The sequence below is a fragment of the Thamnophis elegans genome, chromosome 5, assembly GCF_009769535.1.
Source record: "Thamnophis elegans isolate rThaEle1 chromosome 5, rThaEle1.pri, whole genome shotgun sequence".
Classification (NCBI taxonomy): Eukaryota; Metazoa; Chordata; class Lepidosauria; order Squamata; family Colubridae; genus Thamnophis; species Thamnophis elegans.
This window is the reverse complement of record NC_045545.1, coordinates 760,687-775,617: the sequence shown is the minus strand read 5'-3', so window position 1 is coordinate 775,617 and position 14,931 is coordinate 760,687. Positions and strand designations below refer to the sequence as shown.

The following is a 14,931-nucleotide window of genomic DNA, read 5'->3' as shown; positions in this document are numbered from 1 at the left end:
ACTGTATAAGCCTTTGCATGGGATCTTTGGTGACAATTTGGTGCGAGGCTGCAATAATGGATTCAATCAGTTCCTGCTTGGTCTTTGGATGTTTCTTGTAACCAATCCTGGCCTATAAGTTCTCAATTGGGTTCAAATCCGGGCTCTGAGCTGGCCAATCCAGGAGTCGAACACCATGCTTCTTCATCCACTGCTGGATGGACTTGGCTCGATGACAAGGAGCCTTGTCATCTTGGAAGTAAAAGTCCTTCCCTACAAGTTGTTGAAGGAAGCATGGTCTTTTGCAGGACTTCAACATACTGCTTGGAATTCATGATTCCCTGCACGATTTGTATCCGACCAATACCAGAAGCAGCGATTCAACCCCAGATCATCACGTGCAATGGATGCTTCACAGAGAGATTCCGGCACTTCAGCCTAAATTCTTCAGCTGGAAATCTTCTGACATACTTATTGCACTGATTCCCAGTCAAGTAGAAATTGCTCTCGTCACTGAAGATGACCTTGGCCTACTGTTCGTTGGTCCACTTGGCATACTTCTTGGCCCACACATGTCGACGAGAGCAGGGAGTGTCTGTGAGCAAAGGTTTACTTCGAGCCCTGCAGCCTTTGAGCCCTCTGGCAAGCAGTCTGTGATGCACTGTGCTTGTGCACACTTTTACATCACACGTTTCACCCCAAATTCTTGTAATCTGAGGTGAGTTGAGCTTCCTGTCAGCCATCAAAATGTGTTGCAGAGCCAATCTTGCCATTTTGTTGACTTTCTTGGTCTTCCAGAATGGAGCCTGTCATCAACTGAACCAGTTATTTGGTATTTTTCAACCACTCTGCCCACTGTGGTGCGATGGCATTTCACTCTCTTGGCTATTTCTGTACAGGAGTAACCCTCTTCATGAAGCACAATGATGCGCTGCCACTGGTCAGTACTGGTGAAAGCAAAGACCATCATCCTTGCCTGCAGCTGGAGCTAAATTAAATTTCTCAATGCTTTTCATGCCTATTTATGCTCCCAGAGCATGACAACATTGATTGGCTCATAGATTTAGCCTCTGTGCATTTTGATTGGTCAGCCAAAGCTCACTGCTGATTGGCTACTTTCGATCCTAACATTCTCAAAAATTCAAGTTGTGTTTGTTTTAGCACATAAACTCACTCAAAACCTTAAAAAGACTTTGGCTATGTTAATAAAAAATTATGCATCTCAATCCGACTACAGAAATTTTCATCGAAGTGCTAATTTTGCATGGTTTGTATGAGTGAAAAGTTTATTAAACATGTAAATCAGCTTAAAACTGAAGGTATGCAGGACTTTTTCACACAGCTGTATTTCTCCTATTCTGTCATATTATAATTACAATTCAGATGATTTGGGCATTATGTTATTTTGTTTTAGATATTGCAGAAATTAATGTTAAGATATTAGGTGGCCTTTTCAACTTTACTAAAACCATTGAAAATCATAACTATAAGTTGGAACTGTGGAAAACAGTAAACATGAGATGTGTGATCTGTGCTGCTTTCCTGGCATTCACCTCCCTCTGTCAGCCACTCTGCCTTCTCACAACTTCAGGACTTTGGCTAGTAGCAGAGATTGTATGTTGGGTTACTTGGATTGGGAAACGTGGATATTTATACATTTGACATTTAAATACCTCCACAATCTGAAAGCTCTGAGAAATATAAAATGTTCATAATATATCATTTTTAAAAATTCTGAAAACAGAAATAAAAATTGGGTGATTGCCCACAGTTCCTTCTAAGGGGCCAACATCACAGTAAGAGCAATGGGTCAAAAGTAAGGTGCGTGTGGATCAGAACCGCAAGGGAGAAGGCCTACAACTTAGCCTAATAGCATATTTCCTTTAAAAGATCTTTTTTTAGCAGTTGGAGTAGCACTGGTTATTTTTTTCTGCAACAACCCTGTTAACCTGTTTTCTTTGTTTATCAGAAGTTTAGTGTTGCCTTTAAAGACTGGTATGAGAACCACGTCAAAACATAGATTTTCAGCTATGTTGCCTGTCATAGATAAATCAATACTTAAATGTATGTGGAACAGCATTTAATTCCCCCCCCCCGCTTGTGCTCACATGGAAGGCCCTTGGGACAGATGGCCCCTCACTGTTGATGGTTCGACCCACAGCTTCAGAGGAGTGTGAAGAAAAGAAATTGCTTTCTTTGTCAAGGTGTTTTCAATTCAATTCTCACCCATTAGCCCTGTTTTGTTAAGTTTTGAATTACTCCATCAGGTGACTGATGAGTGCATTTCCCTCTCTTTGGCTATTGAAATAGGATGGTGTAAAATGGAAAATGAAAATCAAAAATCAGGTTTTCAGTTATTGATTACTAAAATGTCTTTAATCTGCCCCCTGGCCTGATATATTTGAACTGTAAAATAATCTTAAACGTAAATAGAATGCAAAAAATAACAGTAGACTAGTACTTTTAAAGTAAAATATATATATTTGAAACACATAAGTAAGAATCAGTGGACATTATTTTAAATATTATTGTGATTCTCTATTTTGATTGTGATTTTCTATTTAAAGCAGTAGAGCCTATAAATACCTCTTTGTACTAGTAAGAAATCCTAGATTTTCAGGTTAAATTCCTAGTGGGATCACAAGGCTGCAAAATAAAATCTGATACAGTTGGTAATGTCACAATCAGAGTGGTTTGAATTATGCTATCCTGGATACTCCCAGAATGGGAATTGATCTATCGGATCAGATTTGGGTTTTAGTGTCAGCTAAGTTCCCCTGTGTGTCCCTGCATTACCTGGCTTAAGAAACAGAGGGTTTCCATTTCCTTCATACAAAAAATGAAGTAAAATAGTCATTATTGAAAAAATACCTTTTAGAAAGGATTTTCGTGTTAAAAAAGTCAGCAAAGAAAAGTTAAGATACTTATTTTAGCAACAATATTACAACAATAACAATACAATATATATTTTTAGCATTTCAGTTTCAGAACTGTTTCAGTTTCAAAACTTGTAGGTAATTGATAAAATGTGTATTAGAATTCCACATATAAATACAATTTTCAACAGATTTTTGAGGAGTGGTTTTGCAGCCATTTGACCCAGGAGAACTTTAAATGACCCTTTATGTGCCATTGATGTGCTATTATAAAAAACTTGCAGGTAGGTTTTGACTTATAACCATAATGGAGCCAGGAATTAAGGTTAAAGTGGTAGTTAAGTGAATGACACAGTTGTTAATTGAACCAATTTTTATAAAAATATATAAAAAAGAATTGCTGAAAATCATGGTAATATGATTCTGGAATACTGCAGAAGGCCACAAATGCGAGCCAGTTGCCAAGTATCAAAAATTTCGATCATGTGGATCTTTGAAAACAGGTCCAAAGTAGCTCTTGGAAGATCGGTGGGAACTTTGCAACCAGTCATTAAGCAAGGACCAGCTGTGTAAGATTTTAAAAGATATGTGATTCTGGAAAAGTCCATTCTGATTATTTCCTGTCTTAGGTTCATGTTCATTTTTATGCTTTTCAACCCTTGTCCTGGAGTTTAAAGTTAGGGTTCTGTCATATGTATCTTCAGCCACCCATTATTTCCTGTCCTGTATTGGAAGGGAGGTTTCTGGGTGCTATGCAGATTCTTCCTTTTTGTGTGTAAATGTTCAGCTCCTTAAAGAGTAATTATTTGCCAAATAATGCCCTTGAAGAGCATCCGGCGACTTCAGCTAGTTCAGAACGCGGCCGCGCGAGTGATCATGGGCGCACCACGGTTCGCCCATATAACACCGATCCTCCGTGAGCTGCGCTGGCTACCTGTTGATCGTCGGGTGCACTTCAAGGTCTTACTTACCACCTATAAAGCGCTCCATGGTAGTGGATCTGGCTATCTGAGAGACCGCCTCCTGCCAATTACCTCCCTGCGTCCCATCAGATCGCACAGGGTAGGCCTCCTCCGAATTCCATCCGCCAGTCAGTGCCGACTGGCGACTACGCGGAGGAGAGCCTTCTCAGTTGCAGCTCCGACGCTTTGGAACACCCTCCCCGTGGAGATTCGCACCCTCACCACAGTCCAGGCCTTCTGCACAGCCCTCAAGATCTGGCTATCCCGTCAGGCCTGGGGATAGGATTTATTCTCACCCCGCCCGAATGTTGAGTGAATGTTGTGTTTTTATGGTTAATTTCTTTATTCACATTTTTTTTCTTTTAAGTCTTGTCTTGCACTCCCTTCCCCCCATTGTTGTAAGCCGCCCTGAGTCCCCTCAGGGAAAAGGGCGGCATATAAATGCTCATTAAAATCTAAATCTAAAATCTAAATAAGGGGATTTGACTTCCCAGCATTGAGGTGTTTAAAGCACTGAAGCAATTTGAAAGACAATATCTTTTTCCTTCCTCCCCACCTCACAAATATCAATGCAACACAATTTTGAAACAAGCACTTTAGAATTGCAATGTGTGTGTGTGTGTGTGTGTGTGAACTTTATGTCACACCAGTCAAATGAGAAATAATACGAAAAAATGCATATATGCATTGACATAATGCCTTAGATTATACATGAGAAAGCTTTTTTCTAAATCAATATTGAGAAAAAAAAATTAAGACTATAATCTTTACCCTTGAGCGAACTTTATAGCTAATCAGTCTCATGAACATCTGGAAGAAACTTCAAACATTAATTCTACCAGATTATTTGTCATTGGGGTTTAGAATCCTTAACTTACTGAGTGAATGACAAAATTTGGTGAGTTCTGTCCTTAATCAGTGCAGTCCATCAACATTCACAGAATGAATATGTGGGGCAAGTAATGTTGTGTGCATGATAATATACCTGGAATTGAATTGAGCATCATAGGGCATCATAGAACATCAGTATATATACCTGGTATTGCATTGAGCATCAGTTGAGCTTCCATTGAGCATCATAGAGAGTTTAATCCACCTATACACTCTTTATTGTACTCTGGTACTTAACCCAAAGAGAATGGGTTTGCATCAGTTGAGCTTCCATTGAGCACCATAGAGAAGCAGAATTTTTTGGGTTTATTTGGTGGATTTTTTCTTCAACAACAGACCCTACCATCTCCTGCTTGATCATTTTAATTATAGAAGCGTAGCTTCAGAAAATTAATAGGAGAACAGTCAAGATGATTGAAATATAATTAAATAGAGGAGATAAGTAGGTAGGTTCGTACTATTTAACAAAGTAGTATTTTAACCCCCAAAGAAGAATGGTCCACCAATGAAGATATCTAGTCCAGTTGCATGGATAGCAATAGCAATAGCAATAGCAATAGCAGTAGACTTATATACCGCTTCATAGGCCTTTCAGGCCTCTCTAAGCGGTTTACAGAGAGTCAGCATATTGCCCCCAACAATCCGGGTCCTCATTTTACCCACCTCGGAAGGATGGAAGGCTGAGTCAACCCTGAGCCGGTGAGATTTGAACCGCTGACCTGCTGATCTAGCAGTAGCCTGCAGTGCTGCATTTAACCACTGTGCCACCTTGGCTCTTGGGATAGATGGTTGGGATAGAAGAATGATCTTGCTTCCATGTCCAAGATGATGCCAACAAACCTCTCTGGCATTTTCTGTTGCGAACCCATTCTCTTTGGGTTAAGTACCAGAGTACAATGAAGAGCGTATAGGTGGATTAAGTAAAGAATCACGAGTGAGTTTGTATGAGTCTCTTCTCCTTTCCTATTAACCTTTTGTTACATCCTATTCACCTTCAGCAAGTAGGGAGACCCACCACCCTGTGTTGCCTATGGGAAGGCCCTTGACAATGTAGGGTATCTATATAGGTATATTAGGATGACAAGATGTGTGAGAGTATGGGACTCATGTGCAGTTCCCATTGATTTCATTGTGTTTTATTGTAGCCAAGGTTGCACCTTTGATCTCTCATAGCCTTTGTCCTGTGAAGCACCTTCTGGGAGAAAGTTCTAAATGAGCCTCATTCCTTCTTTTCAAAACAAACTCTCCTGAAAGCTGCAGGACCAACATTTTTACTTTTTTTTTTTTTTTGTAAGGTAGAAATAGTTTTTGAAATGGAATACCCGAAAATCAATAGTTAAAAGAATATTTGCCACGCTTCATTTCTTTTTATAAAACTGATGAGAATGCTCATAAATCAATATATTATGTAATATAATATTTTATAGTGATACTTATTAGGTATGAGAATATTGTTTGCTTGTCTTGTGTTAGGCATGATCTTGTTTTGAGGAATCAAATTTCACTTTCGTGCTTTAAAGTATCCATAACCGTGAATATTATTTACTCTTGTTTCACTTTTGCTGATGCTATTACATTATTTATTAGTTTTTATGTCCTCCAAATCTGTTCAACTCGTGGCAGCTTACAAATATAATTAAAATGGTTCTACCACAAAACCGTGGACGACAAAATCGCGGTCGACAAAAGCGCGTATGTGACGTCATCACAGCGCGACGAAAAAGATCGAAAAAGATCGAGAAATGTAAAAATAAAGCTAAAACCTTCCCCTAACCCCCCCAAACCTAACCCTAAACCTAACCCTAAACCTAACCCTTAACCTAACCCTAAACCTAACCCTAACCCTAACCCTTAACGTAACGAAAAACCTAACGCTAACCCTTAACCTAACGCTAAACGTAACGCTAACGCTCTAACCCTAACCCTAACCCTAACCCTAACCCTTAACCTAACCCTTACCTTTATGTGAATCGGCTTGCTGTAATTTAATTTTTATTTCAATTTTTCGATCTTTTTCGTCGCGTTGTGATGACGTCACATACGCGATTTCGTCGACCGCGCTTTTGTGGAACGCGCTTTTGACGGGTCACGATTAAAATAGGATATAAAAACGCAAGAATACAATGAGCAATCAAACAAATACATTATTGGTCCCCTGGGCATCACAACTCGCGTGGCCTTTAGAAAAATGTGGTTGTCAGCCTCTTGTGGAGGAAAATGCTCAGGTAGGCCATCCCTGAAACCTGCAGGGATGATGAAAAGGAGAATGCTTGAGAGGCCCAATTGTTAGCGCAGAAGATGAGCAGGGGATCCTTTTCTCTAAATCCTTCATTTTGTAGCCAGGCTAAAAGCATGGCATGTTCAATTTCATCTCTGCGCTTTCTGTGCAATGAACTTTCACCCGATTAAGGTTTTCGTTTTATGGCATAACTAATGGCATTGCAGCGAAAAAGTCTTTTCTTTTATGTTCCCAGGGAGCTGGAAATGGCTTTCTATCCGTGGAAATAGCAATAGCAGTTAGACTTATATACCGCTTCCTAGGGCTTTCAGCCCTCTCTAAGCGGTTTACAGAGAGTCAGCATATTGCCCCCAACAATCTGGGTCCTCATTTTACCCACCTCGGAAGGATGGAAGGCTGAGTCAACCCTGAGCCGGTGAGATTTGAACCGCTGAACTGCTGATCTAGCAGTAGCCTGCAGTGCTGCATTTAACCACTGCGCCACCTTGGCTCTTGGAAATGCTCTAATACAACATTGGGCAAAAGAGATTCACAGCGCAAGGTGGAAAAATGATAGCTCAGATTTTTGTTTTCAACAGCAAAAAAGATACACGGTAACAATATTTCAGAAGTTAGCATTTCTAATCAAATTAGAAAAGTTAAAAGAAATAACATTTCATGGCTTATGGTAGGGATGGGAAACTTACTTGACTGTACGCACATTTAAGAACGAATCCTATATAAGGCGATTTCAGTGATATTTTTAAAAATGTTACTGGGAGAAAGGGAAATTCTTGTGTCCTAGTACCAACCCCCTTGAAAAGTTCTACCAAACTACTCTCAGATTTTTTGGGGAAAAACCCTCCATTGGTACCAACAGTTTTTAAACTACTTTTAAAAGCATAAGCACCTGGGGAGAGATGATGTGTGAGGAAATGCATGAAAGATGCTGCTTAGAAAGGCTGTGAGGGGGGTACATAAGATGTGCCATGTAGCTCAAGGAGAGTGTGTGAAAGGTGCTGTGTGGGTTAAATTTGAGATGGGAGGCTGGGTGCGTCGGGAATGTTGCAAGGGACTATGTGAGAAGCTCTGGATGAGTTGGGGATGGTGCCAGGAATTAAAGTCATGAATGGGTGCACAAAAGGCACAGGACAAGTGCAGAGAGGCCACAGGAGCTGCATGGATGGGAGAAACTTACCACAATGACATATGACCTTCCTTGCCGGCTTCCCCATTGGCTTTCTGGGGAAGCCAGCAGGGAAGGCTGTAAATGGCGATCCTATGATTGTGTCGAGCTTAGCAACAGGTTGCCAAACACCCAGTCCACAATCACACTACCGGTAGCGGAACAAATGATTACAGGTAGAAGTCTACCTACATTCTACTTACCACAACAGAAATCATTTAATTAAGAGATAAACTTTTCCCCCAAACAGGACAGTTATCATTTTTTTTTTAAAAAAAAATGAGGTTCTTTATTTCTTGAACAATGTAATTGGAATAATTAACTTTTTCAGTCTAGTAAGAATACATGAACATATATGTATACTATTTTTGGCCAGATAATTCTTTTAATAGGCTTCATATTAAGTTATAAGAATAAAATTTTGGTTTGTTCTTTATACAAAAATGCCTTTTCTTAGTGATTTGCATGAAAGTATGCTATCAAGAATCTACAAAACTAATATGGATATTTACATATTGTCTTTAATCTGATTCATTTTAAATGTCAGACAGCAAACATTTTTTCTTCGAAATGATGATCCTTTTTATTAAGCTTCTATGTTTTGAACTGTTCTTTCTTTTGATTATGGTGGCTGCTTGGCAAATATTGCTTGCTTTCTCTTACTTTCCCGTGCTAGCATCTATTCAAGTTCTTAAAGCTTTTATCTATTTAGAGATAGGATTCTAAGATTCCCTCCTAATCTTGGATATGTCTGATACTAATACTCAAAGCCTCTAATATGTACCTTTCATGTCAAATACATGAAGTGGCAAGAACATTTTAATTTGAAGTGCAGGAATGTTCAAAGCTAGAATAATTAATTCTTTTTAATGTACAGTATATGATTAATACTATCCTCTTCTTTTGTCTTCTTTGAAACTAGAAAGTCATCCTTGGGTTGCAATGGCAACTGGGACTAGGATTTACGTCACTAAGCGATGTCATAAAGCACAATGTCATGTGACCATTTTTCTTATAACTCAAATCCTAGGAGTCCCAGTTGCCATCATAACCCCAGGACAGTGCGGACCATCAGTTGAGACCAGCAAATGAGAGCTGTGGGCTGTAAGGCAGGTCCTGTAGGTGGGCGCTAGATAACGTGTTGCCTCCCAAAACGGGGAGCTTGAAGTGGTATCCCTTGGTGGTGTTGGTGGCCTTCAACCGTCTCAGCCTGTCCCCAGCATTAGGGCCAGCATTAACCAGTATATATTTGTTTTAACTCAAATTTACATTATTGTAGTAGGGCATAGTTTTAGTATTTCAACCTCGAGCAGTATAAAATATGATATTTTGAACGATCAATTAAGTAAGATTCAAATATCTGATAAGGAAAGCAAATTTAGATAATACTGCATTTGTAATGTTTTTGGGATAGGTTTTCTAATAATTTTTTAAAAATGTCTCTTGAATTGATTTATAATAATATATTTGAACAATGAATTTTCCTCTTTCGTTGGTTAATGTTGAAACCTTTTTTTAAAATAAACCGCACACAATTTTATATCCTTTGTCTCCTGCTCGACATTGGTATTTAAGATGATAAATATGAAATATAAAGTACTTTATATTTAGATTTAAGTAGTTTACATATGTAAGTTTAAATATGGAAGGTAAGCATATCATATATATTACAATAACAGAAAAGTCACTTCTGTCTCTTCAAAAGGGATTAGGATAGATGTGATAATATTCTCAGAGATTTCAATCCATTTTCTTTCTTATGTGAGAACAACAGACGAGATGGAGATGAGAGGAACCTTTTTTTTTCAACTGGTGCCAATATGCTGTAATTTTTGATCATCTTTTTCAGAGTGCATCTATTACTGGATGGTCTGGTTATACACCATGTGTTGTATATTTGAGTCCTGCCTGAAGAGGGTCCTTAATGATTCAGTTTATGTAAAACTGGTTTCACTATATTCTATTCAACAAAAGAAAAAAATATGAAAAAATTCTTAACTTCAAAATTAATCTTTAAAATAAAGAGAAAAAAAATCCAAATGGAAAATTGCTATATGTTTTTTAAAAAATATACCCTTATACACTCTGAAAGTTTTTTGGTCCTATTATTTGAAAAAAAAGTAATTCAAGGGTTGACAGTGCTTATAAAAAATATCTTGTTGCAAATTAGGTTTAGATTTTTCCTGCCAGTGTTGCATAATTTTGTCAGCTACCATCTATGAAAAAATCCATAATTCTTGATGCTTTGATATCCACCAGTGGTAGATTATAACTACCAGAAATAAGTCAAGAGAAACATAAATATTATCAACAGAAAATAAATTCATCCAATAAAAATAATTTAAATTGCCTTTTGTTTTTTTATAAATATGTGGAGTCCTCTTGTTTTTGAATAAAATGTACATAGTTCTTAAGGAACATAAATCATTTGTCTATTAAAAATTTATTCTGGAAGATGGGTATGAAACACTACCATACATAATTAATTATGACAGAAGAATATCTGGTGAATGGGGTTGCAGACATTTGGTGTGATCTTTTAGTCATTTTTTAAAAGAGTTTTGGGGATTAGGCCACACTTCCAACAGGGTTAACTTTTCATGAGGATAGATATAATTTCGATTTACAAGTAGTCCTTATTCATCAACTCCTTGTTCAATGACCGTTTGAAGTTTCTGTGATGCAAAGGGAAAGATACTTATGACTGTTCCTTGAATTCCTGGCGGTTGCAAGGCCCCCTATAGTCACACGATTGGGAACTTAGCAACAAGCTTGCACTTAGGAGATAGTTGCAGTATCTCTGATCATATAGTTGCCATTTGCAATGGGGAAGCTGACAGGGAAGGCCACGAGCCAATTCCTCCCCACATTCCTCCTTTAAAGAAATATGTGGCTCTGTAAGGTTCAGTAAGAATGAATTGTTCATTTTAACAACCAGAACTGGAATACGATACCAACAGTGGAACATCCTATATCAATATGGGAAAAAATTAAAGATCATTTTCCATTGAAATTCTCATTGTCGCTTATCTATTCAAATAATAGCTTACATAACAGATATGCTCTGGCATGAATAAGTAACGTGCTTGTAATACTTGGAAAATTCTGTGGCCTTTCTCTGTTCCTTCAAATAGTATGGAATGCAATAATGTAATATTTTTCTTCCCACTTAATTTATAATGAAATAATTTTCTTACTAAATATGTATTAAAAGTTACATGTATTGTAAGTTTGTAGTTAGAATTATTATGGGGACTGCTATAATCTAAAGAGTCTAGCTGTCTTTTAATTGAATATATTTATGTTTCAGATGCATATAAAAATGACAGTATGTAGTAGTAAATGTATAAAAATGAATAAGCTACAATCACAATTTCTTTGTACGCCACAATGTCATGTAATAATGCCTCTTATGACATAGTTCTCCTCAACACTCAATTCAGTGTTTCTCAACCTTGGCAACTTGAAGATGTCCGGACTTCAACTCCCAGAATTCTGGACATCTTCAAGTTGCCAAGGTTGAGAAACACTGATTTAATTGGTTGCAGTATCTTGATATACAATGAAGCAATGCAGGAATGAAAGAAATCCTGAAGGGGGAATGCAGAGAGGTGTATCTCACTTTGAAAATCTTACAATGTGTAATACTGAACATTGGTTAGGCATAATTTATAAATTACTAGTAAAATATGAGCCAGAATCCAAACATCCATGCAACACATGCAGTCTAAAAGATTGTGTGGTTACGGATGCAGCATTTAAATATACTTACAGACAGTTTCAGTGGTAGAAGGAGGAACAAAAGCAAATATATGCAGGCATGAATCAGTGCCACGATGCAACTATTGATATGTTTGTTTGTTTTCTTCAATCTTATTCTCTGAAAATCCCAAATGTTGCAAAAATTAGAACATTGGTTGGGGTGGTGGTGGAATCCAGATGGTCATTTAAGAGAATAAAGTAGTACTCATGGCATTAGGAATTAATGATTTAAATAACATTGAAAAACTGTACAGTTAAAAAGCATTGAGTAAAATAAGCATAGAATAGCCTACTGATCTGTTAACAAATATGCAAATATAATTATAATATGATGTTTTACAACATATCTTGAATACTTTAGGATTTTCTCCTTAGACACATTTTTTTTTTACATTATCTCTCTGTGAGCCTAAAGCAACATTGGCCTTCTTTAATATTAATGTACTCTACTATAAGATGCTGCTTCTTTGCCTCTGATTAATGCTGCCTGTCAATTATTTACAGATCCTGTGGTTTTGTGGAAGTTCCCGGAGGACTTTGGAGACCAGGTTAGACATGTGAGATTGATCCTTTTAAAATGACAGAGTAGTAAATGTAATAACAACAATAATAATACCAACATCATTTCTGTCTCTGTAGCAGCCTTCCTACTGAGGTGGAGAAAGGCAGATGGTTGGGAATGGCAGTAAGAGAATTTTCACCAGCTGATTGTATTATTAGAATCTGTTTGCTGCTTGAAACATTACACAGGATATTAGTTACTTTCATGGCCTTATTAAGTTAACGCCATGGATGTATGTGTGGATGGAATTGTTTTTCCTACTATTATCAATAACCTTCCTGTGGACTACATTAGTGTAATTATGATTGATATAAAAACATTAAAATCATCACCAGGTACATAACTTTATCAATAAGCTCAGGTGGTGATTTTAGACATATTTATCCACACAATACAGATAAATCAGCTCAGTTATGAATGTTTCATGATAGCTCAACCCATTGGTGGTAGAAATGTCATACACCAGTGTTTCTCAACGTTGAGAACCTGAAGATGTGTAGACTTCAACTTCCAGAATCCCCCAGTCAGCCATACTGGCTGGGGAACTGTGGGAGTTGGAAGTCCACGTATCTTCAAACTCTCAAGGCTGAGAAACACTGTCCTATACGTACGCCACAGTGTCAGTTAGCTTACACCAGGGATGTTACACTTTCAGCCCGTGTCCCAGATGCATCACGCACTGGCCACACCCACCCCTCTTTTAGCAAAAGGGAAAAAAGTCAAGATACGTCACATGACGACAATGTGATAATGTGCAAGTTTGACACCCCTGTCTTACGCCTAAGGCTAATATTTAGGTTGAGCTAAATATTAATGGTTTTGAATGCCTTTTTCACAGAAATCTGTAATATTCAGTGCATAAAATATTTATCAGAGGTGTACAGTCCAGGTTCTGAGGACACATAGTTTCAGAGTCCCTTCAAAATTTACAAACTATAATTCTTAGTTTGACAGGAGGCCAGTTATTAAATACACAGGCAATAATCTGTAACCTGATTTAATTCAGTTCAATTTATGTAAGTGATGAATTTAATAGTTAATAGAAATTAAAATTTTGATTTTACATTGGCCTCTCCTGCTTTTTTGTTTATATCATTTTTGATATACATTATTATTTTTAATAATCTATTCTACCAAATTATGAGAGCCTGGGTACAAATTTGTACTCAACAACACTGATTGTTATTAACAACAGTTTTATTAACAACACATGTTCATAAAAGCACAAAAATTTCAATTTAATTTTAATTCTGGGATTGTTTTTTTGACAATTTTTCACAGAATAATAGAAGTTGAACTCTGTTTCAGCAGACAGAAACTTCATTTGCAGAATGAAATTAATTTATCTTTGACTGAGAGCAAAGTTTGTTACTTTTAGCCTTACTATCTTAATTATGGTTTAATCTCAAAGGCATACTGCAGTTCATATATATTCATACACTGGGCTTACATGTATAACAAATGTATTATACTTGCAATTAATATTTTATTTCTTTTACTGTGTTAATTAAGAACTTAGGTAGATTTTCCTTTGAAGCCCTATAGATACAGTTCTTGAAAACAGAAAAAGAGAATTTTTTTTTTCATAGAGTTGCTTGGGAGAAGGAGTAAAAAAGATTAATTCCCTCCCCCATCAGTCTGATCAAGGTAGATGGGTGGCCTTCTGCTGTCTACCACATAACCAATCAACTGAGTGAGGAAGAAAAGGGGATATAGATTTTTAGCACAAAGAGAACATGAAGGATGAAGGGGCCTTGCAGCTGATCATATATGATGCATATAATATGAGAAAACTGTCATATTATATAAGTGCACCTTATAGTTTATTAAAGTGTAAACAAAGTTTAAAAGGTGCAACTATTTTTGCCTAATTATTCATGCTTCCTTTCAATTTTCTTGAAAGTGGCAGTCTTTGTATTTCTGTAATAAATTTAAAAATATTTTCATCCTGACTCTTGGATTGTTTGATACCAGCAGCCCTTTTGTAGATTCCTGATTTCCATAAAAAAAACTAATATTTATTTATATTTATTTACTGTGTATCCTGTATTTTTTTTCTATTTTAACTACTATGATTAACTTTGCTTTATTCTTGTGATAATCACCATCTGAAATTAATATTATATGGCTTCCCCCATTTTTTGTTTCCTTCAAATATTTATAAAATAATCGACATATTTTAGATCAAGATATCACCCCTAAGATCAAAATCATGATTAAAGTACTTTCCAATATTCCGCTATAGAAGCAGTTTGGTTTTCAAAGCTTTGTTCTTTTGGCCCTGAAATTGAAATTCTCCCCGGCCCCCGTAATAGTTAAATTAAAAGCTTAAAGTTCATGTTAACTTCTTTATTTTCTTTCTTCCTCCTTCACTGTGAGTAGGCAAGGAACTATACGGAGAAGTATGTTGGATCATTATTCACTAAAGCCCTATTTGCTCTTCCATGGTTTTCAGAAGCACATAAAACGTTAAGAAACTTCAAAGCAGAATTTTG

General features: G+C 37.0%; 1 protein-coding gene across 2 annotated transcripts in view; it reads left to right on the top strand.

Annotated features, from left to right (window-relative positions):
• The window catches only part of DENND1B (DENN domain containing 1B), a 159,114-nt gene that overhangs the window by 23,916 nt on the left and 120,267 nt on the right, over positions 1-14,931 (top strand). For both annotated transcript variants that reach the window (XM_032218349.1, XM_032218347.1), the window contains exon 3: positions 12,379-12,422. In XM_032218349.1, the coding sequence (XP_032074240.1) occupies positions 12,379-12,422 (44 nt within the window). The remainder of the gene's footprint in view (positions 1-12,378; positions 12,423-14,931) is intronic.